Genomic DNA, 25313 nt, shown 5'->3' on the forward strand with positions numbered 1-25313 from the left:
ATCACAATGCAAGAATATGTTTCACAATATGCACAAATCTCTATAAGCTGAGTCTAATAGTGCATTTACTTACAAGTCTGTCATATAAAACGCGCAGTGCCATAAAGAGCATCTGTGGGATGGTGAGAGCTTCGTGGTCCCATTTGTCCCCATCAAAATTGCCCTCATCACGTTTACAATTGTTCACTCCTCAGTGCGCAGTTTGATGCCCTTTTTTGCATTGAATCATACTGATTGGCTGGCCCTACCAAAACAAAAATCCACCAGCCGCCACTGACAAATATTCTGTCTGACAGTACTACTCTGACTACAATAAAGTACTACTAGTATTTCAACTTTTATTAATACTTCAACTACTACTAATATTACTTCTACAAATGATAATACTATTACTTTCACTACCACTACAAATACTACTGTGACTAATGGTATTAGTACTACAGCTAATAATACTAGTACTACTAGTAACACTACTACTACTACTATTGAAACTAAAACTACCACTATTTCTTCTACTGCTAGTATTACCAGTACCACAATTACAACTACAACACATTTTTTTAAACCATCTCAGCTTTTGCCATTTCTGCATTTTCTGAAAGTAATTTCATTATTTCTTATATCTGTATTTTTCTTAATTCACTTCAGCTTCTGCAAATTCTGTATTTTTAGCAATTTCCTTAAATTCATTTCAGCGTTTTTCATTTTTGTATTTTCAGCAATTATCTGAAATTCATTTGAGCTTTTTAGCATTCCAATGCATTTTCTAGTTTCAAAAGTATTTTTAAAAATGTTCACGATATTATGAGGGGCCGTTTAGGACTTAACTATTGAGACCCTCTACTGAACAGGCTGCTCACTGACCGCCCGGTGCTGCGGGGGTCTGACGGTCCCCGCTAACTGCACCCAGGGTCGGCTCTAGCCCATTGGCTGCCCTAGGCGATACTAAAATGTGCACCCCCCCACCTACCACCTGGGCCCACATTGAACCATATCCATACCATGTCATGTCTGCGTTCCATCAGGTCCAAGTCCTCCCCTAATGCAGCTTCATATGGACCTGAGACTCACTGTCCCCTGTCCTACCCAGGGGTCAACCACATATCATTCTTCACCCAGTTACAAAACGCTGTGTCACATAATAGAAAGGCAGGTTTTCCTGAAGCTTTGAGTCATGTTGGACACTGTCCTCCCTGTCTGGTCATCCAGTGTCCACTGATTCCCGTCTTGGTGTTTTACAGTTTTCCTCCATTTATAGAGACAGGAAGCAAGACGTTCTGAATAAAGTGAAACAGAGTTTTCTGCATTTTGTTGCTTCACAATTTCTGTGTCCCTTGGCCATAGTCCCTCCAAAGACTATCTATTGTCTATTGACAACCCCATGAATCACACCCGGGCTACTCTCTTTTTTTGTGTGAAAGTAGACTCCGCTCTATTCACAATATGTCCTTTCAAGACAGTGTTACTTATAGTTCCTGCTACTTTATACCTCTACTACAATCCAAAGGAATATGTTGTACTTCTTACTCCACTGTGTTTAATAGTTATTCAAGTCATAATACAAATGACTTTTACTTAATTTTGTAGGCACTTTTTCTACATGTAGTATTTCTTCAATGTAATATTACTACTTAAATGATCAGTTTGTTCCACTACTGGTCCTCTTTGGAGTGATCATGCAGGGTGTTGCTTTCACTGGACTAAAAAGAAACAGTAAGCAGCTACTGCTCTTTGTATCTTTGATGAATGAAATATTTGTCATCCACATATACCATATGAAGGTGTACAAGAACTTAATAAACATTGACCCAATTCCATCTTGGAAATAGAGACTCGAGTTACTGTTTTGAGTATTTTTAAGGCACACAGATTTTATCCATAGAAGGGAGATGTGGTTTTACTGAAAGTTTTATTGAAAGAATCTAAGAAAATAAGAAATGATTCCAAGATAATTCTAGCTATACATCCGTCAGTAGAAAGAATAAATTCTGACTTTTGAATATACTTATATGTATAATCATTAACATGTATTTAGCATCTAATAGATATAACAAACTAAACATTCGATGACTGTATGAGAACAAACCCAGAGTTAATCTGTATAGGCCTTTCGAGGAAGAGGTAGAACAGTAATACACAGCTGTAGCTTCTTGACCATCAACAACCTGTGTGACTGGGTGGACATATTATCTGGTCCAAAGGCACCAGTGCAGACATTAAGGCTCTACTCAATAAAAACCTCATTTGAGCTCCTTCACCACAGCTTCCTGGAACATAACTGTCACGGTTACCTCGGACAGGACCCAGACGCAGACCAGATCAGTTGGGGTGAAACAAAAAGGTTTATTTTGTTGAGTCAGATAACAAAAACCACAAAACGGAAAAACACCAGTAGTCCACGACTTTCTGGTTCCAGGAGTGGGCCCTTCACAGAATCCTTGACCCACGAGAGATACGGGCGTGTCAGGGGGCCCGAAGTGTGGTGAGGCGAAGTCCAGCAGGTTGACCGACGGTCGTAGAAGGGACGATCTCTTGGCGGTGGCTTTCAGGTCAACGGCACGGACCAGAGATGGCGGTCCAGGAAGACTGCAGACTGCTTGAAGACTGAAGGATGGAGGTGTCGGGTGAAGGCTCAGGCCAGGAGCTGGAACAAGAAGAAGGGTTGAGAAGGTTTCAGAAGCTGACTTCCAGGATGATAGGTGCAGGCCAGGGATGGAGGTGGCTTTGGAGGGCTGACGGATGGAGGATTTTAGTTGCTAAAAGAGGCTGTATGTAGAGGTCTAAACTGCAGCTGCCCACCACACACCCGAGGTGGAGGGGGCACCTGCAGTCTACTGCCAGAGACTATGTGTAGAGGTTTGGCCTATAGGTGTCTGCCAGTGAAATGCAGGCAGAGGAGGCTCCTGCAGTTCACTGCCAGAACCTAGAGCTGGACTTTAGGACTGAAGCCGTCTGCAAGTAAAATACAGATGGAGGAGGCACCTGCAGCTTACCGGAAGATTGTAGATGTTAAGCCAAGTGGAGGTGAGTTTCAGGTCAACGGCACGGACCAGAGATGGTGAATCAGGAAGACTGCAGACTTCTTGAAGACTGAAGGATGGAGGTGTCGGGCCTGGATCTGGACCAAGCTGGAGGTTGAGCAGGTTTCTGGAGCTGTCTTCCAGGATTGAAAGTGTATTATTACTGAAATACTAAAAAAAAAAACATACAAATAAATACAACTTAATACAAAAAATACAGCATGATGAAACTTAAAAATGAATGTAAACATGTAAATCATTTTACTCCATGTAAGTAATTTCAAACTCACATAAATTCTTTTCAAACGAATAAACATTCTTATTTGGATTATGGTTCCTAATATTCCCTGGAGCATCAGTGCGTCTATTGCACCACCAGCTGTCAAACTGGTCTCTCCACTCTAGATAAACCCTCATATCTACCACCCAATCTGGCTCAGGCTGGTCCCATAACGGCCGATACTCACCAGGACTTACCTGCGATGGTTCCCCGGGTCCCTGACGAGGCTCAGGGGGACTTACCTGTGATGGTTCCCCGGGTCCCTGAGGAGGCTCAGGGGGACTTACCTGTGACGGTTCCCCGGGTCCCTGAGGAGGCTCAGGGGGACTTACCTGTGACGGTTCCCCGGGTCCCTGAGGAGGCTTAGGCAAAGGTTTAATGTCTGGAGTACCAGTGGCTCTTTTAAACCACCGGCTGTTTAACTGGTATACGCACTCCACTCTAGCACAGCTCCTTTTAGATAATGGTTCATGGGGACTTACCTTTAAAGACTTACCTTGTCCATGGGTGGAAATTGAGGGGATGCTACGGAAAGATTTAGAGGAGGAGCGAGAAGAAGAACTAGAGGAGGAGCTAGAAGAACTAGAAGAGGAGCCAGAAGAATTAGAGGAGGAGCTAGAAGAACTAGAAGAGGAGCCAGAAGAATTAGAGGAGGAGCTAGGAGAACTAGAAGAGGAGCCAGAAGAATTAGAGGAGGAGCTAGAAGAACGAGAAGAGGAGCCAGAAGAATTAGAGGAGGAGCTAGGAGAACGAGAAGAGGAGCCAGAAGAATTAGAGGAGGAGGTAGAAGAACTAGAAGAGGAGCCAGAAGAATTAGAGGAGGAGCTAGAAGAACGAGAAGAGGAGCCAGAAGAATTAGAGGAGGAGCTAGAAGAACGAGAAGAGGAGCCAGAAGAATTAGAGGAGGAGCTTGAAGAAGAGGGAAAGGAGAAGGTACCAGAGGAGGGAGGAGACGGCCCAGGTGAGGTGCCGATCAGGGAGGCCGGTCCTCTGATCCTGAGGATGGTCCGCAGGATCCCGGGCCGGTTAGGGTCCGGGATCTGGACGCTGGTGTAGCTGCACCGTTGGGCCATCTGAGGGTAAATAAACAGCAACACAACCCTCAGATCACCGATGCACATCGTGGTCATTTCTCACATCACATATTGCATTAAAAGTGGATTCAAAGTAGATGTCATGCAATAAATAATACACTAACAAAAGAAAACGCAGGATAATAAAACTGTTTGCATTTGGTTCAGTGTTGAAAACTGAAGGAGGGCTTACACATGCTGCTGGTATCAAACCCACGGACAGTCATATTATTAAATTGACCCCTGACCTGGTCTGATATTGCAACACCATTTTCTTTTCATAATTTATGAGAAAATGGAAGATTTGGCGGTGTAAATATGAAAGAAGATAGAGTCTATCAGTTGTTTATTCTAAATATGAATATGTGCATGTATTTACATGTGTGTACATTATGAATCAGTCAGGAAGCTTTATTACAGTCTACACAGAGTACATCTAACATTCAGACTAGTGTGAAATATAGTGTGAAATATAGAACTGGTATCGGGCGTTTTCCTGATACCAGTCCTTCTTCAATTTATCACCTCTTTATTCTATGAGTTGTACATCGCAGCGCGGGGGGGGGGGGGGCGGGGGGGGGGGGGGTGCAGCACGCGCACATGCAGTCCTATACGGTTACTTAACAAATCGCTCTTGTCACTTTTATGAAATGCATCAACCACGAGCAGAGTTTTGATGTTAAATATCAAGAGAAATAGTGTATGGAGCATGTAATAATACATTCATAAGTAAGTTTCAACCACCGTGACTACACCTTCACGTTGTGACGTCACACCTCAACCGTCTCTATGGACCCGGTGGTTTCCAAATAAAAACATTTATTTCAGCGTTCCATGGCGTTCTGAGCGCCATCTTTTTTCACAAATTCCAATGTTAATCTTCGACGATTTGTTACCCTCAAACCAAAATAACAGTGTTTTAAAACATCTACACTAATTGTTGACACACCCCAGAGATGTCCCGCGAGATGTAACACATCCCGCCCCTCCAATAATCATTTTATACGGAGAAATCCTCGACTGAGTGTCTATGTCCATCAAATCTTATTTCTTTCACCTTTAAACTCAATGTGTCTTAGTCATGTATAACCCGGGGACCCTTCTAAGGATGTAAGAGGATCGAAACGATGTCTTACTTGAACACCGAAGGTTCCAATCACAGCCAACTTCCTTCAGCAGGTGGTCGTCCTCGGTGCTCCGCCGCTCCTGAGGGCCTGTTTCAGCCTCGTCTGTGCTCCACTAAAGATGTTATGTAGTCGTTTACTTCTCCAACAATATTCCTATCCAGTAGATTCCGTCCAGCAGTCAAAAACTCAAAGATTTCGTTCTCAGCAGTTTGCTTTCACAAGAGGTTTAAAGTTCGTGTTCAAGTCAAAGTGCAAAAGGAACGTTCAGAAAGTCCGCTGACCTTAAATACCCTCGGTCGGGTCATCGTTCGGTTGCCATGGCAATTTAGGGCGCGCGTGCGTGCGTATTTGTACGTGCTCTCGTTTTTATTAAATATATATCGATTTTTATTTATTCCGGTATTATCCACGTTCTTTTCGTTCTGGACAACATTTTAGTTGTTTATCATGCTATGTTGTGAAGCTTAAATAGTTATTAACACTGCAGCAGACCATACATATCATTAAATAAATTGCATTAAGGACCGAGTGGGAAAATGTTCAATATACAGTATGTACATGCAGGGTCGGCTCTTCCTATAGGCGACCAAGGCGACCGCCTAGGGCGCCAAGTTCGTGGGTAGCGCCCTCTAGCATAACGCATCTTTCTTCCAACAACGTTGATTAACGAAATAAAACCCAGGTGAAATAAAACCATGATTAAAACAAATAAACATGGCGCCCCCGCCATATGTACGGCATGTTATATGTGTTTGGTGGGGGCGCGACGGTCACGCGCAGCGGAGCTTATGGTTGCGTGCGTTGCAAGGCAATGGTCACACTCGGATCAAGCTAACGTAACATCAGTGCAAACTCTGGTGCAAAGGAACGAAGAAAAGCAGCAGGAGGAGAAGAAAGCCCTGTAAAGAGGTAACGTTACGTATTTCCACCTCAGACAAGTCATTTCATGTCACACATTGGATGCTTTAGATTAACACTGTGGTCGTTTACACAGCTAGTGTTGCCCTTGTTAGCCAACGTGCTTTAAGACTTAAGGAGCCTTCCAGCTAGCATAGTGATGACACATTCTAATCACTAATCAAAATACACCTCTTCACGGTTCCACATTGAAACTTGTCCGGGACACTCTTTACCTCCATTATGCCGATTTTATTTTACCGATTTGAAACGGAATACATTTGTGTGTGACTTTAGCTAACGTTAGCTAGCGTTTTTCATAAGTGACGTTAGCTAACGTTAGCTAGCGTTTTTCATAAGTGACGTTAGCTAACGTTAGCTAGCGTTTTTCATAAGTGACGTTAGCTAACGTTAGCTAGCGTTTTTCATAAGTGACGTTAGCTAACGTTAGCTAGCGTTTTTCATAAGTGACGTTAGCTAACGTTAGCTAGCGTTTTTCATAAGTGACGTTAGCTAACGTTAGCTAGCGTTTTTCATAAGTGACGTTAGCTAACGTTAGCAGCTTCGTTCCTAGCAAGCAAGCCATTATTCGCATAATTTAAAACGGTTTAATTTAACGTTAGGTACTTAAATATAAGAAATTGTCTAAATGTTAAACATTTTTACAAACACCTGAATTGTTACCTATATTATTTGCACAATATTACAACTCATTTGCGTTGTCAAAGGGAAACGTGCCTAAATAAATGAAAATGATTAAGCTGTACTTAATGTCGAGGCATTCTCTTCAAATTAGTTTTTTTTTACCCGATAGTAACTTGTTTTTATTGTTTTTAATTGCATTTATAATGCCTGGTTTGTTTGTTGGTTTTATTGTTTATCTGTGCTATATATGTACTGGTCTTACTTTAAAATGTCTTTGAGGACCATGTAAAGCGCTATTTCAATAAAATGTATTAATATCATTACTAACAAATGGTATTCTCTTAATGTACAATCTGGTATATATATGCATTCCACACAATATGTTGTCTGGATTGTATTTATGGTAATGCAGAGACACTCACGTCCTGAACAAAGCTCAGCTGATTACTGATCTCTCTGAACCTTTTAAGTTTTTATTTATTATAGTTATTGGTGGCAGTATTAATAAAGCTATAATCATCTGTAATAGTTGAATTCACTCAAAATATGACCTCACCCTTCCATTCATTGTAAACGACTTTCAACCCCATTCTTGATCGTTTCATCATTTTAAAGAACTTCACTGATGTGGTTATTCTCTGTGCTTAAATACAGCTGCAGGTGAAGAGACATGTAGGACCACACCTAGCACAGCAGCCGGTGAAACAGAGCATGCAGCAGGTAATCTATTTAATAATCTTTATTTGACTTTACACCTAATTCAAATTTTTGAATAATTGTTTACTCTAAAACACTACTGATCCTGTTAACAGAAGAAAAACATTTTTTAGATGCATTTACTGCCTGTCGTATGACTCACAAGATCAGTAATAAATCTCAACATATGACCAAGAGAAATAATCAGTCATTGTATTGCCTATTGCCATAATCTGTATTAATAGATGAACATCAATTGTATGTATTTGCATTCAGGTGAAGGAGCAACGAGACACAACTCGCCCTGATTCTGCACTACAGCCTGCAGACACTTTCTCCCCCACAACAAGTTCTGATGTCCATGAGTCCATCAGGGAAGAACCGATTGATCCTGCTGACTGGCCAACCCTGTCTGGCCAAAGTTACTAAAAATTAAAATATTCTGAGACCATTATATTTGCTTGTAGTACATTTATCAAATATAAATGTACAATATAATACAAACAACATAGTGTACCTATAATGTATAGCAGAATGATAACATGGAATGGAAGTGGTTCAAAGTGGCCGTAGGTGGGAGGGCGCAAATCTTAGTATCGCCTAGGGCAGTGTTTCTCAACTGGTGGGTCGCGGACCCGTTTGTAGTGGGTCGCGGGCCTTTGCATGGCTCGTCCGTCCATGTTTTCCGTCAGCGCGGCAATTAGAACGCGGAAGCGTACACCCCATCTGCAAAATAAAAACTTCTATCTAATACCACCAATAAATGATTAAGTCATTCAAATGAATAAAGTCACAAGCAGATGGACTTAAAATACGCAGATTCAAATGTGGCTGAAATAGCAAGAGAATTAAAACAACAAGCAATTCCTGTGTTGGGTGTAGAGCGGTTACATATTCATATATTTTAATAAACCTATTAAACCTGCTGAAGGACACTATTGCAATAAAGTAGTCCGATCCAAAGGACTGCTAGGTATTTTGAGTTCATGCTACAAAATGGAATGCCCCGTTCTTTTTTTTACAGTACAATATCTTAGCAGCAGGTCATTGTTGCCTTAACATTAACTTCATTACAGTGGTTTTAGTAGTTTCATCTTCAGCAGGGTATCACATTTCATAAAACTCTCCATAGGTCATCTCTGCCAGCTCTTATTCTTAAAAACACAACTGGATCAGTTAACCAGTTTAAAGTAGTGGTATACTTTACCATTGCTTTTACATATAGTTTAGCTATTTGTAATAATCAAATGACTAACACTACGTTACCTTTTCGGGGGCCCACTTCATACAAATATGCATACAAAAAATACACAAAAAAAAGTAGGTCACATGAACACATTTATTTGTCTTGCATATTGGTTGATGAATCAAACGTCCTTATCATTCACTATCCTTATGTTGCCATACAAATAATGCAACTGACTAATCAGCACACGGCCTACTGTTAAACAAAACAAATGTATATGACGATGGCGGAAGAGTGGAACATTAAAGAAAAAAGAGAAGAAAGAGAGCTGGCCAGAGAGGCAAAGGGAAGATTTTGGAGTGTGGTTTTTATGTATGTACATAAATGATTACAACAAACACAAAGACTTTTTCTGGGATGATTTGAGATGAGGTTGTACCTCAGGAGAGCAGCAGCAATGCTCCCTGTTAACTTTATCTTGTGCAACGCGGCCTTCGTGTCACTTTCCTCAGGTGGTACGGGACAGGAACATGCCTGAAAGCTGCTGTGGTGGGAAGCACTACCAACAGAGGGAAGAACCCAGCTCTCAATGTGTACAAGACACGGCAAAATAAGACATTAGGCATCAACAGGAAGAAGGGGAGACTATTGGATCCTGACACTCAGTAGGCTTGACTGTACATGCGCATAAAGTATTTAGCATTTTGTCCAAATGGGAGTTGTATGTCTACATTTGTGTGAGTGAAGCTCAAACATTTTGACAGAATGCAGCTCGTGTTCTAGTGGATGACGTCACATCAGAAAGCCGTGCAGATGCCTTAGCTGACTGCTGCAACCGCTAACACATAGCTAACACTAGTTTGCTGACAGCAAACTTGTCCCGTCACCCTTTCTGTCATCAACATATTGTGCTAAGATAATCCTTTGACATGTCGAACGCATTGATAATGGCAGCTCTCTGAATAGTATGACGCGTGGGTCTCTGTCTTCATGTCCCCTGATCTGCTTCAGTGAAAAAGCAACATGTTTCTGAGCTACATCCAATACAACAAAATGGCAAGACCATGTGGAAGAACTTCAGGATGAACAGGGGGCCGTAAGGGTAGCGTGTGAGTGAAGCACTCTTATCTAAACCACAGCCTCGACCCACTAAACCGCGTGGATACAATTAAGAATTAGCACTCCCCAACAAGCGGCCTTACAGGACCTATAAAGAGATTTTGACCTCCCAGTGCGTCTCTAAAGCTACTGTACGGAAGCTGATGTGGTCTACAAATGTCCCTATTGTGATCATTATCCACATGTTGGGGGGGGGGGGGAACTCCTACAGATCTGCTGCAGTATATACAGTAATGCCGCTACAGCACCGAATTGATCCCAGCTGAAGTCCCTACTGAGCATAACCGAAGCCACTGCTTTCCACAAAAACTTCCATTTTGCTAAAAAAAGTGACATTGTGGCACAGTGAGGTTAGAACTGTAAGCTGTATTGCATGACGACTAGATGACTAACTGCCGCTGATTAGGGAGCACAATGCAATGCAGGTCTGCAAAACCTGACAACCAGAGGATTTGCATGTTAACACATTAGCTAATCCAAGATAAACAAGAGAAAATAAGAACAAAAGAAATCTGGCCATATTGTAAAGTCCTTTTTTCATCTTCTCATAAATTGTCTATTTATGAAAAGGCACCCTTTTAAAAAATAAACTGAGATGTTAACAACACACAGCTCCAAGTTTTTCTTATAAAAGTGCAATTCCTTTGTTTTAACTCGAGACAAAAATATTACATATTAATCTACACAGAGTTCTTTGGGAAAAATAGTTAGAATTCATATTTCACAAATTCACATGACTGGTCTCTTCACTGTGTGTAATACATTGTGCACACAGTTAAATGCGTGTTTGAAGAAATCAGCATCCACTCATATGATTGCACAACTGAACTAATACAAACATATCCGTTAATAACATTACACAGAGTGCCAAAGAGGCAAACAGGCCTTTCATTCAAGTGCCTTTATATGCCTGTAGAGGGCACTCTTACACTACCTTCCCAATACAATCTGTTGCCATTCAGGACACTCTCCTGCCACTCATCATATGTAAATATATAATGGAAAGAGCAAGAGAAACTGTGGGGGAGTCCCTTCCATTCAGGGGCCACCTCCCTTAGATCCAAAGGTGTAGCCTTTGCAGGACTGAAGGAGGCCACTCGGTCTTACATCGGTAGTTTCGCCCCATCATTCCTACTGGTTATTTCAACATACTCACCAAGTTAATGGTTCTGGGACCTAGAACTAAGCTTGACAATTCAGAAAAACACAGTAAGGTGATCAGACAGGTTAGAAACAAACCACCAGTTCCAGATAAGCTTACCCACTTTATTTGGAGGTAAAAAAAAAAAGCAAAAGTACCTGCAATTAAGCTAATAATCCTTTGCTGTGCCTGAGAACTGTGTGCACACAGTGTAGGGTTCAGAACGCTCGTCTGATAGTTTTAGTTTCTGCTCACGTTTCGTGACCAGATGGTGTTTTTATTCATGCAAACGTGTTCCTAGAGCTCAACAGTTAAAATGGCAGGTGTAGTGTTATTATCGTTGGAAATTATGGTCCAAACTAGACCGAAGTTGTAATGAAGCTGAATTATCCTTTAATAAGACAGCAGTCTCACAGAGACTAAAACAGATGAGCTGGGACTTGAACTTGTCCCCTGTCCTTGTGCGCTTTCCTGGTTGTCTTGTGTCTGCATGTTTCACCTGTCATTTTATTATATATAGGTCGGTTTCCTACGCTGTTTCAGTTTTTCAGGATTTTATTTTTATTTTAATGGTGGGCGCAAATAGTTGTCTAGCGCTAGATATGATAGCCTTTGCATCCCTAATGTATTCCCTATCATTACAATAAAGTAATAGCTTGATTGAGAGAATGGTGACTAAGACAAACCCACAAATCGAGAACCATTTTTTTCGAGGATACATTTTGCTAACACAATAGTAAAAAAGATTACTTCCTTCCACCCTCTGCCTTTCCTAGGTCTTAATAGTCCATCATTAGAAATAGGCCTAAATAGCAAGCATTTGGAAACTGTCGAGCTGTACACAAAAACTCTCCTAGGATAGTCGTCAACATCGTCATTCACGCAAGGCGTCGTTCGTGCTCACATCTGAGCCCTAAATGATTCATCAGTTGCCACTGTTTTGCAATGCAGTCTTGTCTACAAAGAAGAAGTCGATGATGCCCCACCTGAGACGGTGTCTATCAGATCGGCAGACAGTGGGCATGTGCTTCTGACTTCCCCTCACTGTGATAATAACACTACAGAGGTGTCCCATTCTGGACCCGGCGCTTGTCCAAAAAGAGACGAGAGCACAAAAGTTTTGTTGGATTTGACGCTGCTCCAGAAAAGCTGTTCCCACATCGTCGTTGTCAACCGGTACGCAGCCCACACTAGGCCAACTTCTTTGCGGTCTTTCTGGCTGTTTGCTGTCATCCATCCTCATCCATCCATTTGGCTTCTCCGTCTGTGAGATCTTCTCCTGCTCACATACTGGTCTCACACGGTGGAGTCCCGCTTCTGTCGGGGACAAGGTGGTTTTCTTGTTTCTCCCCACTCTGTTCCGCTCCCTCTCCTTCTCCTTCCTCCCCTTCTTCCATAGTTACTAGCTCTTGGGTGCAGTTGAGCGGGCTGACTTTAGACATCAGTGGGCTAGCGCTGCTACCTGACCCGACAGAGGACCTGTCCATGTGATTCTTCCCCTGGTGGCTTAAGCCTGTGAGCTGTCCTTCACCTGTTAAGCTCCTGGGTGATGAGCCCTCGCCTCCCCCCTGGGAGTAAGGACTTGGACTGACAGATTGCTGGGCCAGAAATGGAGATTGCAGCGGAGACTTAGCGTCCCGGGTAACTGAGCTTGGAGAAGGAGTAAACCTGGGCATGATGTCTTCAAAAAGTAGTTGAGCAAGCTTGGCCGAGCCAGCGGAGGCTGGGGTTGCTACGGGTGTCATCACCGCCATTAGTACATCTTCTTGGGATCCAATGAAGTCAACCTTGAGGGTTCTGGACTTTTGAGGGTGACTATGATCTTGCTTGGAGCTGCTGTCGTTGGTCACCCCAAAGCTTTCAACGTTCTGTTGCACCGAACCCACATCTCCAGTCGCACATCCTTTGGGAGAGGACACAAACTCATACAAGCCCTCTTTAATAATGGCCATTGGCTGGATGCTGTCAGCGACCCTGTTCACCTCCATGGTGCTAATCTGACTTAGATCCAAGGGAGGGGGGATGCGCTGGTATCGCACACAAGTTTCACCTCCTTCGGCACTGGGGAGAGAAGAGCTTCTCTCTCCTCTCTCCTTTGTAAAATCATCAGCCCCTTTAGAGCATTTCTGGGCCGTGCTGTCTTCAGCGGGCGTTTTTCGGGCTTGAATGGAAGTCAACGTCTTCATCTCCATCTGATCATCGATATTTTTTTCCTGCTGCTCCTGGATGGCCGCTGTCTTATTGTAAGCGTCTTCCAGCTGTTTTGCACTGAGGTTCTGAAGGGTAGATTTGTTAGACAAAGGCTTGAGTCGCTCGGGGGAGCCAAGCTGAGCCACCTCCCGGTAATGTTGGGACCTGCCGGGGCTACCCGCCTCCGTATTGGAGTAGTGTTTGTGGTAGCTCCAGCGGCTGGGTGACAGGTTATTGTCCAAAGGACACTTACCGTCCTCTTTCTTTTCCACCAACACATCTGTAAGTTCCATACTGCGTGCAAATGCATCCTTAAGGTTAATGGAAATTATGCTTCCGCTCCGTTTTGCTCTTTCAAGAGCTTCCCTCCTCTTGATGGCCTTCTCTTGCCTCTTCTGCTCTCGGTAGAACTCAGAAAAGTTGTTGACAATGATTGGGATGGGAAGGGCAATGACCAACACACCTGCTATGCAACACAGTCCTCCGACAATCTTGCCCAAGAGGGTTTGCGGGTAGATGTCTCCATAACCGACAGTGGTCATGGTAATGGTGGCCCACCAGAAAGAGGCAGGAATACTCGTGAATTTGGTGGCGTCCTCGTCCTTCTCAGCAAAGAACACCAAGCTAGAGAAGATCATGATGCCCATGGCTAAGAAGAGGATCAGTAAGCCCAACTCGTTATAGCTTCTTCGCAAAGTGAAGCCCAAAGATTGGAGCCCTGTTGAGTGCCTGGCCAGCTTCAAGATTCTAAGGATTCTCATAATTCTGAAAATCTGGACCACACGGCGCACATTCTGAAACTGCATAACATTCTTGTTTGACTCGGTCAGACAGAGGGTCACGTAGTAAGGCAGGATAGCCAGCAAGTCAATGATGTTCAGTGGCGCTTTGATGAAATCCCACTTGTCAGGCGCTGAGAGCAGGCGTAGCATGTACTCCATGGTGAACCAGGCAATGCAGACAGCTTCCACGTGGGCTAAGCTGGGGTTGTCATTGAACTGGCCAAACTCATCGACCACCTGCAGCTCAGGCAGGGTGTTCAGGGACAACGAGATGGTGGAAATGATGATGAACAGGATGGAGATCATAGCCAGAACCTGCAAGACAAAGACACACATTGTGGTTTACTGTATCGTATAGTACATGCCTGTATACCAGAGACAAATAAAAAGGTCCAGACCATGGGAGACTTGGTTAAACATGTCGCCCAGTGTGGCATGCAACTAGCTCGTCCTGTGACTGCCTTCAGCTCCAACTACGGTATGTTCAGCTTGAATGGAATCCGTCAATTAAGAAATGGTTTGCTATCTAAGTTTGTACATGTGTCTCTGTTCTCCACAAATATCACATAAAATGACTTTGGTGATCTGACCTTTTACTATGCATCATACTATTAACCATATTGTTTTTATAGAATATAATGTTTGGCTGTCCTACGTACCATAATGTGCTACATATGGGTATTCTGTAATTCCAGTGCACTGCTGGTCTCCTGGCACTACGATGTGCATTAGTCAGACTCATGATCAGGAATCATGACCTCAAGACAACACTAAGAGCAGTGTAGCTAAGGCATTTGTCCAGAGGGTGGCACAAGAGGAAAGGTCAGCAAAGGTCACTTTTCACCCGGCGCTCTTAAGATGATTTAGCTGTGAAAGGCGTGTCTAGTTACACTTAGTGACAGTCGCCTCCTAACCACCTTCTACTCCTGACCTCTGATTTACTGTAAGGAACTGTGGGTTTAGTCACAGAGCAAACAAGGGCTTAAATTAGCTCTTAATTAGCCACCTAAAAATAGGAGCTGTATCAGGCATCAACTTTTGGTCTCTGAGTAAAATTCAAAGAGGTATTAGAAGCCTTCCAGCGGACTCCCAGCTTTTGATGATGCCTATTTGTAAGGCTCACAAACGTATCTGGACGCGAGGTGACGGTCTGCACGGCTCTATCATACTCGGACACAGTGCAAACAGTGTGAAAAGCACTGACAGGATTTACAAAGTAAAAGGCTCTGATGTTCGCAGCTAGTTGGACAATTAATCAGCAACTGCAATTAATAAATAAATGCAGGTTTTAATGACATGTATGAGGACTCCTGGAGATCCTTTGTGAACGTGAGCTGTAATCTTCAGCATGTTCATTTTCCATATCTCCAGCGCAACAATCACAGTTATCTGACCTTGGTCTTGGAGACGACGGATGTAAAAGCCTTCCTTAAACGTTTGAAACATGTGAGCAGACTGTTACCGGGCAAGGAGCTGCTGGAGGTGTAGGACTTAGTATTGTGCAAATTTAATGACATCTATATCCTTGGCTCCTGTTGCATGATTTCTTTTTTTAATCTGCCCCATGTGAGTCCCTGGATATAATGAAAGAACAACAGTAAATCCCTGGAATATCTCTTTAGATTACAATCTCCCAATAGTGATCGTTTTCAATGAGATTTCGGTTGAACTACTGTTTTCGGTGACGTCAGTATTTCCTTGTGTGTCCGTCTATTTCCCCCCACAATGTGTCCGTCATCTGTCTTGTGTACTTCTGTCCCGATATGGAGGAAGTTACAATCTGCAGCTGTGAGTTGAGCGTTTGAGATCGTTTAGGGCCCTTCTCCTTCCTGCGGGGGCTGATTTGAAGTTGCCTTTCTTCCTACAGGGGTCTTACCTAGAAGATGGACTGGGGGGGGGGGGGGGGGATTCTTTTCAAAAAGCTACGGTCGCCTGTCCTCGACGAGCAAGGTAGCGGAGGAATGTGCGTCTGAGTCTCTGCAGCCCTTGCTAGGACATTTCGGGATAATTGTAATAGGATTGTGTTGCTATCTATAGAACGGATAGAGAAAGGTTAGAAGTGTTTACTCACTCTTTCCTCCCCCAACAGGAAGAAACGAGCAAACCCACAAGAAAAGCTTAACACTAACATAAAATAACAAAATGGGCTGATAATGACGGAGAGGACCCACTGAGACATGCTGTTTCCAAATGAATGCACTGTGTATCATGTGAATGAATGAAACTGACACACACAGACCTTAGATCCTGTGTGAGTGCGACCAAACAGGGACACCTGTTACATTACAATATAACGGTTGTTACATTACATCATGGCATGAGGTCGCCAAAGGGTTGATGTCATTTATTCATAATTGTCAGAATACATTGGCTGTTATTTACATTGTTACGTGGTCACGTGACATGAAACCGATTAATTAAACGCGTTTTGGTTCATTTGATACCTCAATCTCCAAAGGAGCCAGTAAGATAACTGTAGTTAAGTCATTACAATAATAAACCATGTGAATACTGGATACTGGATACTCTTACTCCTTGGACTGGCCTGGGTTCGAGCGGAGCACAAAAACCTGCACTTTCAAGTAAGGACACAAAAAACGTATTATCACATTATAGTAACAACAGTAACAATAACAACCTTTGTGAAAAATGATGTGACATCACTCTTCTGTTAGCAGATGCTGCCACTACTTAGTTAATAATGCTGTACCTTTTTATACTGTCTTAAATGACAGACTGTAATTTTTTCATTATGATGTGACTGCTCCTGTTTATTCTGTACTGAGGTTTCTTCCCTTTTTCCCCTATCGAAGGGTTTTTAATTTCTCCTGTGCCGATGTGAGGGTTTCAGGACAGATAATGACGCATGTGTACAGTCTGAGGCTAATTTGTCGTTTGCATTTTTGGGCTATACAAAATTAAATGAATTCATGAAAATGAATTGAAATCCGGTGATGGGTGGTGGTTTCCGGATGATGGAGCGCCTGGTGTATGCGTCATATCTGTTTACAATCCTCACACTCAGCGCCTTTGTCCTTTATTTAAGACAGAGGAAAAAAACTTGTTTGACAAAATTGCAACGTCAGCAAAAAAAGACAACGGAGGGAGACAGAGTGAAAGACGAGAGACGAGGCCGAAGGAGAGACAGGACAAACGGACGGGCGGGACAGGTGTATCAAAGTGTCCCCAGCCTGCAGCGTCTTAATGGCTTAATGGCTGCCAAATGCTGCGACCTTGGCACCCGCGGGGGCAGATCTAAAGCAGTACCAGGAACACACAAGCTGCTTTAGAAGCTGTGTAGTGGAGGAGAATTAATGCAGCTATTCAGCTTGTATCACAGTGACCAACAGAGCTGTGGAGAGTTGATGCTAATGGAGCTGCATCAAGGACCAGGGATGCACTGGGTCTGAAAAACAGCCACAAAACATCATCTTATCCACCGTATCTATATATACACACGTGTATATGTATAACTTCCTTTCATACCTGATTGGCCAAGGTCAAGCTATGTTAAATATGCAGGTACCGGTCAATGGATTTTATTGGAAATAAATTCATTCCTCACGTCTCTACGTTGAAGGCTGCTCTGATCTACAGCAGAGGTGTGGATTGACAGGAAGGGAGAGAGAAGATCAGAGAAGGCAGTGACTGGGCAGAGACACCTGAGCCCTGATCAATACGTGGCAGTAAACATCTGCTTTCATGCTGTGATTGGTCCCGTTGTTAATCCAGATGTTCTGGATTCTCTGTGATCAACTTTAGTATCGGCAAAATATTTAAACGCAGTTAGTCTGTTTGTTTTTTTAATAATCCGAATCTTGAGAGCAGAGCTGTGGTTGAAGGAGGAGTTGCACGAGGTTCTGGATGCCGCCGTGGCATTCAGCCTGCGACAGAGACGGAGTAGAAGAATTATAGTAATTACTCCAAAGAGAAGCTTGTGGCTGCTGTGTGTGACACACTGGGCTGTAATTAAGCACACGCGGTACGTTATTAGCCATCACTGCCACCACAGCCACATGAAACCACCATGGAGCTGCTCTACTCTGGTTCTGTTGGTTTATGCTCATTTAAGGAATCTTTCTTGCTCTGTAAAACAATTATGCAAAAACTGTGATTTTACTGGTTTCTGTTGGACCACTGCCTGAATTTGGTTATTTGTTAGTGGGATTCTGGTGTCTGGATTGGCCACAAATGGGATGAAATTACGCAGCTCCCTTGTTATGGGAGGAAAGGTGGCGGTTTTGGACAATGGAGCCTTGTTGCTTTGAAGAGAACTCAGTTAATGTCGCCAATGTAAAAAAATAGAGCACACTTGTTGGAACTGATTTGGATATTTTTTATGTCAACTTGTTTCATGAAGTAACACACCGACTGGAGAAGGAGCTCATACCCCAAACTTAAAAAAAAACGCTGTGAATGAGCGGCTAGGAAGCTGTAGCTATTGTGCTAGTAGTTGGACATCTCTGAGGTCTCTTTTGTACTGAAGACAATCAAAGTACGTAAAGGACGGGATGGCAGCTGGAGACACGTGTCCATTCACACGTGATTCTTATGGTTGTGTTCTGATCTGCAGATATGCTGCTAACTAGCAGATAGCCAGCAAAGCGTAGATCAATACATGGCCGGCTACGGCTTACAACCACTGAGGAGTTATGGTCCTAAGTCCTAAAGCTGCATGCCCTCTGATGGCCATGAGAGGCCACGCTGCTGGTCCAATAGGATTCCCTGAAGTATGTGAAATGTAGCATAAAGCAGGACGTGCCTTAAGGGCTGCCTTGTGATTGACGGGTTGACAGCCCCCCCCAGTTTGCTCACCACTGCCTTGAAGTGTTCCAGCTCACTGGTGGCCATGAAGACACGAGATGGCCAACAGTGCACGAACCAGTGGTAGATGTCCCCTTTACAACTACGACACAATCTTATTTACAGGCCACATTTTATTGCGGTGATCTTCTTAAAATGAGCAATTGTGTGTGTGTGTGGGGGGGGGGTTGAAGAGTTCCCTCTGGCCACTTTAATCTGATACGAGATTTACTGCCTGATCTCATGGCAACATCGTCACAGTTTAGTAGGTCGAGTAAGTCAGACAGTCACACTAATCCTCCTAATTTAACCACATTACATAAACTGCTTATGTGCAGATGAAAATGTAAGCGAACCCTCTGGTAATAATCATCCATTGTGGATACAAAATGACTGGCACAAATGAATAGTATGAAGTCAAAGGTGAAGCAGGAAATGGCCTTCTAAAATCTAATGGACATGTCTAACAGGTTCCTAGTGCACAGATTACGTTCATTTAAACATATAACATTGTTCTAATAGTTCCCCTCCTCATGCTGGCTTACTGATGCACTCGGCTGTAAAGCTGTGTTTACAGTCATTCTGTTCCCCAGCCTCAGTAATAAAGCCTCTGGTATCATCGTCTCTACAAACCGTGGCCTGAACGGTTTCTTCATGTATGTAGCCCCCGTAAACTTTTGTCTTCTTCAGAGAAAAAGGGGGGAAGAGTTATAAAGAGGTGTGACCCTGCTGCTCTCTGATTATGATCTGATGTTTTTTTCATATAAGCCTGAAATACGAAGAAGTGATCTTCTGCTCTTTACTGCTCTTTAATGCACCCCGGAGGCCACTGTCATACGTTTACCCATCCACCCGCTTCTGCTGCCAAAACCTGACCTCATGCTGTCACGTGACGAACAAACACCAACATACCACCCAGAGACCTTATTTGACACTGGCTGGGATTCATCCATGTTAAGAAGCACACAAAGGACGGAGCCGCCCATAGAGGCCACAGATGAGCACCACACAGCGTTTGCTTACTGTCCGTCATCCGTCTCGTTCTCCTTTGTCTTACTGCTCGTTGTTATGCACCAACCCTCATGACAAATCATTTGGATTATTTATTCACCATATCCTTATTTTCCCAACTGTGTCAGTATTCTTTCTTTGCACTTGACGTTTTTTGTTCAATTGTTCGTACACATGTGTTTTTATTTGTCTAATTAAATCCATTTTATGCAACTTGAGGTAACAAATGGTACCAAATGAGGTAACATGGTTACAAGGACTTCCGGTTACGAGCACCTCCCGCATCCCTCCAGCCCCCATTCAGGAAACTGTTCTCTTAAATCTTATCATTTATTCCAAAATCGTCCTTCGCTGGTGGATTATTTTACAGTGAAACCAGAGAACAGGGGTTTTTGATTGGCTTGAGAGGTTTCTGATAATTGGCCAGCTCATACCTGCATGGCCCCTCATCAGTATTCAACGTTAAGTCTTCTGAGTCTGGTGCACACGGATGTCATATTTTAGGACTTCCTTGTTTAATCAGAGGGGGAATTATGGATAGTAATCTTGTTGTTCTTCATTTTTTGGAAGGTTTATGGAGGTCAGAAAGTTGACAGGACAGACTAATCGTGCCAACCTGCCAACAGTTAGTCTATTTGTAGCAGCAGCAGTCCTGGTAAAAGCCCCAAAGGAGATTAAGCCATACTTCTAAGTCATACTGTGTGTGTGTGTTTGTCCTTGTATTTGCTACTTAGTGGGGACCGATACATTTAAAAAAAATCAATGGAGTGAGGACCTTTTGGCTGGTTCTCACTTATTCAGTCATTAGTCTGAGGGTTAACAACTGGTTATACATTTCACTATAGTTAGGTTTAGTAAGGGCATTTATTTATTGCACATCCATAATTCACTGCCTGTTCATTTTGATATTGAGGAATTTATAGTGCATGGTATTGATTTAACCAGTTGTGACATTACTAACATGTCCAGACAAAATAATTAAATGTTTGAGACCTGAAGTAAAAAAAAAAATCCTGTTTGTGGATGTAAGCCTCCGCACAAAAGATATTGCAAAGAGAACATGTCAAAGAATAAATAAAAACCCGAGCCAAACATAAGAAGATTACTCAGATTATGTAAAGTGTACGGAACTCATCTCTACTATTGGAACATTTAATACTTGTATTATCCAATAAAAAGAAAAACTATCATGGGAAGTTGCCCATCTGGACTCTGAACTAGTGCGCGTGTGTGTCTGCCCAAATGGCCAAGTAATGCCTTTGTTCTAATCAGCGATAGCATTGAGCTGTCCATGTCACCAGGGGGAGACGCTCCTATTGGTCAGGAGCTGAGCTGTGTCACTGGTTGGTGTCAGCGCAGTGGCTTAAGCAGCTTCCCTCCTGCTGACACCACGCTTCCAGTCACATGGCCCTCTGAAGGCCAGCGCCGTAGTATTTATAGAGCGGTTAACTCACATTATCACGTCACAAGCCTTTAGTGCTACTGCAGTGGCCATATTGTCAGATCCTGTTTTTTTTTATATAATTCACAAAATATCTAGTATAGTTTCATCATCAACTATTTCATTTTAAGGATCAAGACGCTCTATTGTCACTGTAGGCATGCACCAACATTGGTTTGGTAGCTTCTATAGTGGTAATTGTCTTTAAAACCACCACCTCTGCCATGATTTATGCATGTTTTCCTCCACATGTGATCCTTTAAGCATCTTTAAGCAACGGTTTGTTCCTTTGTTCACAGCGAGTGGAGCCATCCGAGGGTGATTTGGATGAGGTCAAACAAGCACATCAACACTGCTATTCGTGTCTCGTGTCCATTGATGCCTTTATTGTCGTTACGCGATGTTTTGTTGTTAATTGGCTCGAGTTAAGGTCGTTCTGAACCTTTGTTACCTTATTATTTGAACACCAATCATGTGTTGCTTTTACCAAATAGTTTTGTTGTCTAAGTCTCACCAGCAGTTTCACCAACAATAGGCACAGTGCGTGGTGCGAGGCGGATGTTTTTATCTGAAGTGTCCCGTGGGGCTTCTCGCTGGTGCCTGGGCTGCACAATACAGTTCTGTGTGAAACTAGATGGTTAAACCCAAGGCTCTGATTGGTCCTCCTCGTGATGCTGACACTGCACTTATCCCAGGAGCAGGGAATCAATCACTATATTAAAACTATATCAACGCCACTGAACTTGCTTTTTATCACATGAACTTGCACTTCACATGATTTTTACTCTCATGTCTATCTCCTTTCCTTCTCTCGTGTCCTCTCCTCTACCCTAACCTCTGTCTTTCTCTGCTTGTCTCCTTTCCTCAAAGTGGGAAATGCATTCCAGTAAACAGCCTAAACTGATTGTGTTCCCTGCAGTGATACAGATCGATGAGCAGTGTGTTGATAATTAGGACCAGGCTAATGCTTGGATTGTGTCTTTACAAGAGGAACCTGTCTTCAAACAACAACACAAATCTTCTCAATATAAAAATGATTATGGATTTCATTGAGACTAATGAGCGAACCTCTTCACTGTTCATCCAAATATTCTATGATGGAATATTTAGCTCAGAGTCAGAGTCAGGTCACTAAAAATGGTGTCTCGGATTATACAGCAGATTATTATATTGTATTATATGATACTGTTTTAGGGTTTGCAGTAGCATGTTATGATAACCATGGCAGCATATAGACCAACTATGATCTGTCTGTATCAATGGGTTATGAGCACTATTTACCCTAAAATATAATATTGTGCTAATCAATAGCTAGAATACCATGTGTGTGTGTGTGTGTGTGTGTGTGTGTGAGAGGGGGGGGGGGGCAGGTAGATCGGGCTCTGGTCCTGTGAAGTACCCCGAGTGACAGGCCCCCCTATAAAAGGCTGAACTCCAGTAGTGGAGACGCAGTGGAGACAGGAGTCTCCAACCGGAGACAAATAAACGCCACACCGCCTGCCGCTGACCTTTCAAGCTTAAAAGCCGCGCTCTGTGTCCACTAATGAGGAGCAGAGGACAGCGTGATACAGTCCTGACGGGCCCCGACGCAGCAGCACGGGGCAGCACTAATCCTCCCCCCTCATCCTCCTCCGTGTCTCTGCTTTGCAGGTGAAGGAGGATTAGGCCTCTGATGCCTCTGCTTGGATCGGCATGAAGCTGCTAATCACAGAGGCAGGAGGAAACACACCCGATCGGACCTCTCGGTCTCATGGGGAGAGGACGTCGTCCCCGTGACGACACTTTTAAAGCCTCCGTTTGGTCTGTCTCTGTTTTAACAGCCGGAACTGAGTTAGTGACCTGCCAAAACAAGGTCACCGCCTGGCATCAGAATCAAGCCAAACAAAAGCCTTTCTTAAGGAAAGAATCGCTCTGTGTGGTCCTGTAGAAGTCTAGGAGAACATGACTCTTGATTTACTCCCTCGGGAAACATTGTAAGCATAAGTTTATGGTCTCAACCTCGAGTTGCAAGTCTCCCTCAACACAGCACCACGTGCACTTGGTAAATGGCGGTCTGTTTAGTGTCAAAAAGAGCTGCCGTTACCTTTGCGGCTAAAGACGAGCCAGGTTTCTCCAGCAGGTCCCAGAGCTTCTGTCTCTTGTCGGGACAGCAGCCGTGTTCCTCCTCCACCCCGTCCTTCTCCCTCAGCGTCTCCGCCTCCCTCCTCAGCTCCTCGTTCATCTGCTCCTTCTTCTGGTGGTACCGCGCCTGGCAGCACGACTCCAGGTAGATCTCGTCGATGCCCCAGTAGTCCAGCTCCTGGCCGAAGGACAGGGCACACATCTCCTCCATCATGTGCAGCTTCCCCGTTCGGTAGAAGTTGAGGATGGAGGAGAAGGCCACCGGGTGGCGGTCGAAGAAGTATTCGTTGTCAGGGAGGGTGTAGTCATCGCAGATCTCCAGCAGTGATTCGTGGGTGTTGCAGTCCCTTAGCCGTCCCAGGCGGGTTCTGGGCAGCCGATCCAGAGTCCTCCACAGGACCTCATGCGTGAGACCCCCGACATTGAGCCTGACCCGGCGAGAGCGGGCCTTGATGCGGATGATGTCGATGGGCTCGGGGGGAAGCACCGGCGCTGCGGCGTTGACTTTAAGCGTGCTCAGGTTCCCTCTGTCCATGTTTGCTGGGCCGTAGGGGGGTGGTGTTGCTGTGTGTGTGTGTGTGTGTGGACCACGTGGTGACGGCAGTGGTCGATTGAGGGTGATGCGGCCCACCAAGGTCACCTGGATGTGTTCAGACCACTAGACCCCTGGTTGGATCCATGGCTAGAAAAAAAGACAAGACATCCCATATCAGACGTGGTCCCTCCAGTGACCAGGATGTGCTTCTATACCATCGCCTCTGAGGGTACCGACTTAGACCATCACAGCGTTTACCTTGGGGGGCTCTAGGAACCCTACACATCCTCCCTGTGGATTATCACACCTCCATCTTTACTAAAGCAACTTACATCTTTTGTGACAAGTCGTACTTCTATCCCTTGCTATAAGACACTGAGATGAAATCACATGAGGGAGAGAGGGAGAGAAAGAAGGGGCCAACTTAGGAGCCCATTTTGGCCCCGTGGGGTTCATAGACCTGGATGACTAGAGGGCTGAGACACTGGACAGGTCCAACCTTCTGTAACATTACGATCAATGTCATGAGGACTGCATGGGGTGAACACTGGCCGAGTACACGCTGTTATTGGCTATGAAGGACACACATATTTACAGAAAACTAGCCTTAATTCGCCCTGTAGTGCATGATCAAACAGACATGGCAACAATATTGGTTATAGTATATAGGTATAGTTAAAAGCACTCTTTATAGCAATAAACATACTATCGTGAGTTTAAAGTTCAAACCTTTGAGGGACTAAAGTATTACTAGTAAGTATTACTACTAAGACTCTAAAGTGGCATTATTTGCTTTGATAAAGTGAAAAACATAATACATCAACAGCAAATCGCTGTAAAGTACGATTTACAATAAAACTCCAACGAGCCAATGAGTACATAGAAGTGACTTTGATAAATGACATGGATCCTTAACAGAAATGATGTAACATGACTGAGTGCACAGACCTAAAATGGTATCGTGCTAAAGGGAGTTAATGTGATGAAAAGTATGTTTATAATGTTACCAAACTGTGACATCCGGCAGCCATGTTAAACCAGAGATAATCCTCTAACTAAACATCTGAATAATGAAACTACATCATCTTTAAACAGTGAAACAGAGTTTGAATCCGCTCTCAGAGAAGAACTGGACTAAGAAATGCAACCATGTGTCTCCCTTTGGGCCCCAAAGGGCCTCCCGGTGCCGTTGGAAGTCCTCCGAATGCTGGATTTTCATCTGATTGTATAACGGAGTTCCACAAAT

The 25313-nt window shown here is 43.7% G+C and overlaps 1 protein-coding gene and 1 long non-coding RNA gene across 2 annotated transcripts; one reads left to right on the forward strand and one right to left on the reverse strand.

Moving 5' to 3' along the window:
- The first annotated feature begins 6150 nt into the window (after window positions 1-6150).
- LOC134105327 (uncharacterized) lies at window positions 6151-9218 on the forward strand. The gene is made up of 3 exons (XR_009942489.1): window positions 6151-6409; window positions 7697-7762; window positions 8015-9218. It is a non-coding gene; the product is annotated as an uncharacterized LOC134105327 (long non-coding RNA).
- A 1023-nt stretch (window positions 9219-10241) lies between these two features.
- On the reverse strand, window positions 10242-24103 carry LOC119209268 (potassium voltage-gated channel subfamily B member 2-like). The gene is made up of 2 exons (XM_062557924.1): window positions 23495-24103; window positions 10242-14471 (listed from the first exon to the last, which is right to left on the reverse strand). The coding sequence occupies exons 1-2, from the start codon at window positions 24065-24067 to the stop codon at window positions 12468-12470; spliced, it is 2577 nt and encodes an 858-aa protein (XP_062413908.1). The 5' UTR covers window positions 24068-24103; the 3' UTR covers window positions 10242-12467.
- Window positions 24104-25313: the final 1210 nt, after the last annotated feature.

This window comes from Pungitius pungitius, chromosome 15 (assembly GCF_949316345.1).
Source record: "Pungitius pungitius chromosome 15, fPunPun2.1, whole genome shotgun sequence".
In the NCBI taxonomy this organism is placed as follows: domain Eukaryota; kingdom Metazoa; phylum Chordata; class Actinopteri; order Perciformes; family Gasterosteidae; genus Pungitius; species Pungitius pungitius.

What these genes read in the sequence shown, in the direction of transcription:
- LOC119209268 (XM_062557924.1), bottom strand. Translation starts at nt 24,067, where the DNA reads ATGGACAGAGGGAACCTGAGCACGCTTAAAGTCAACGCCGCAGCGCCG. An exon ending in GCTCGTCTTTAGCCGCAAAG is followed by an intron (nt 14,472 to 23,494) that starts GTAACGGCAGCT and finishes TTTGTCTTGCAG; the next exon opens with GTTCTGGCTATGATCTCCAT.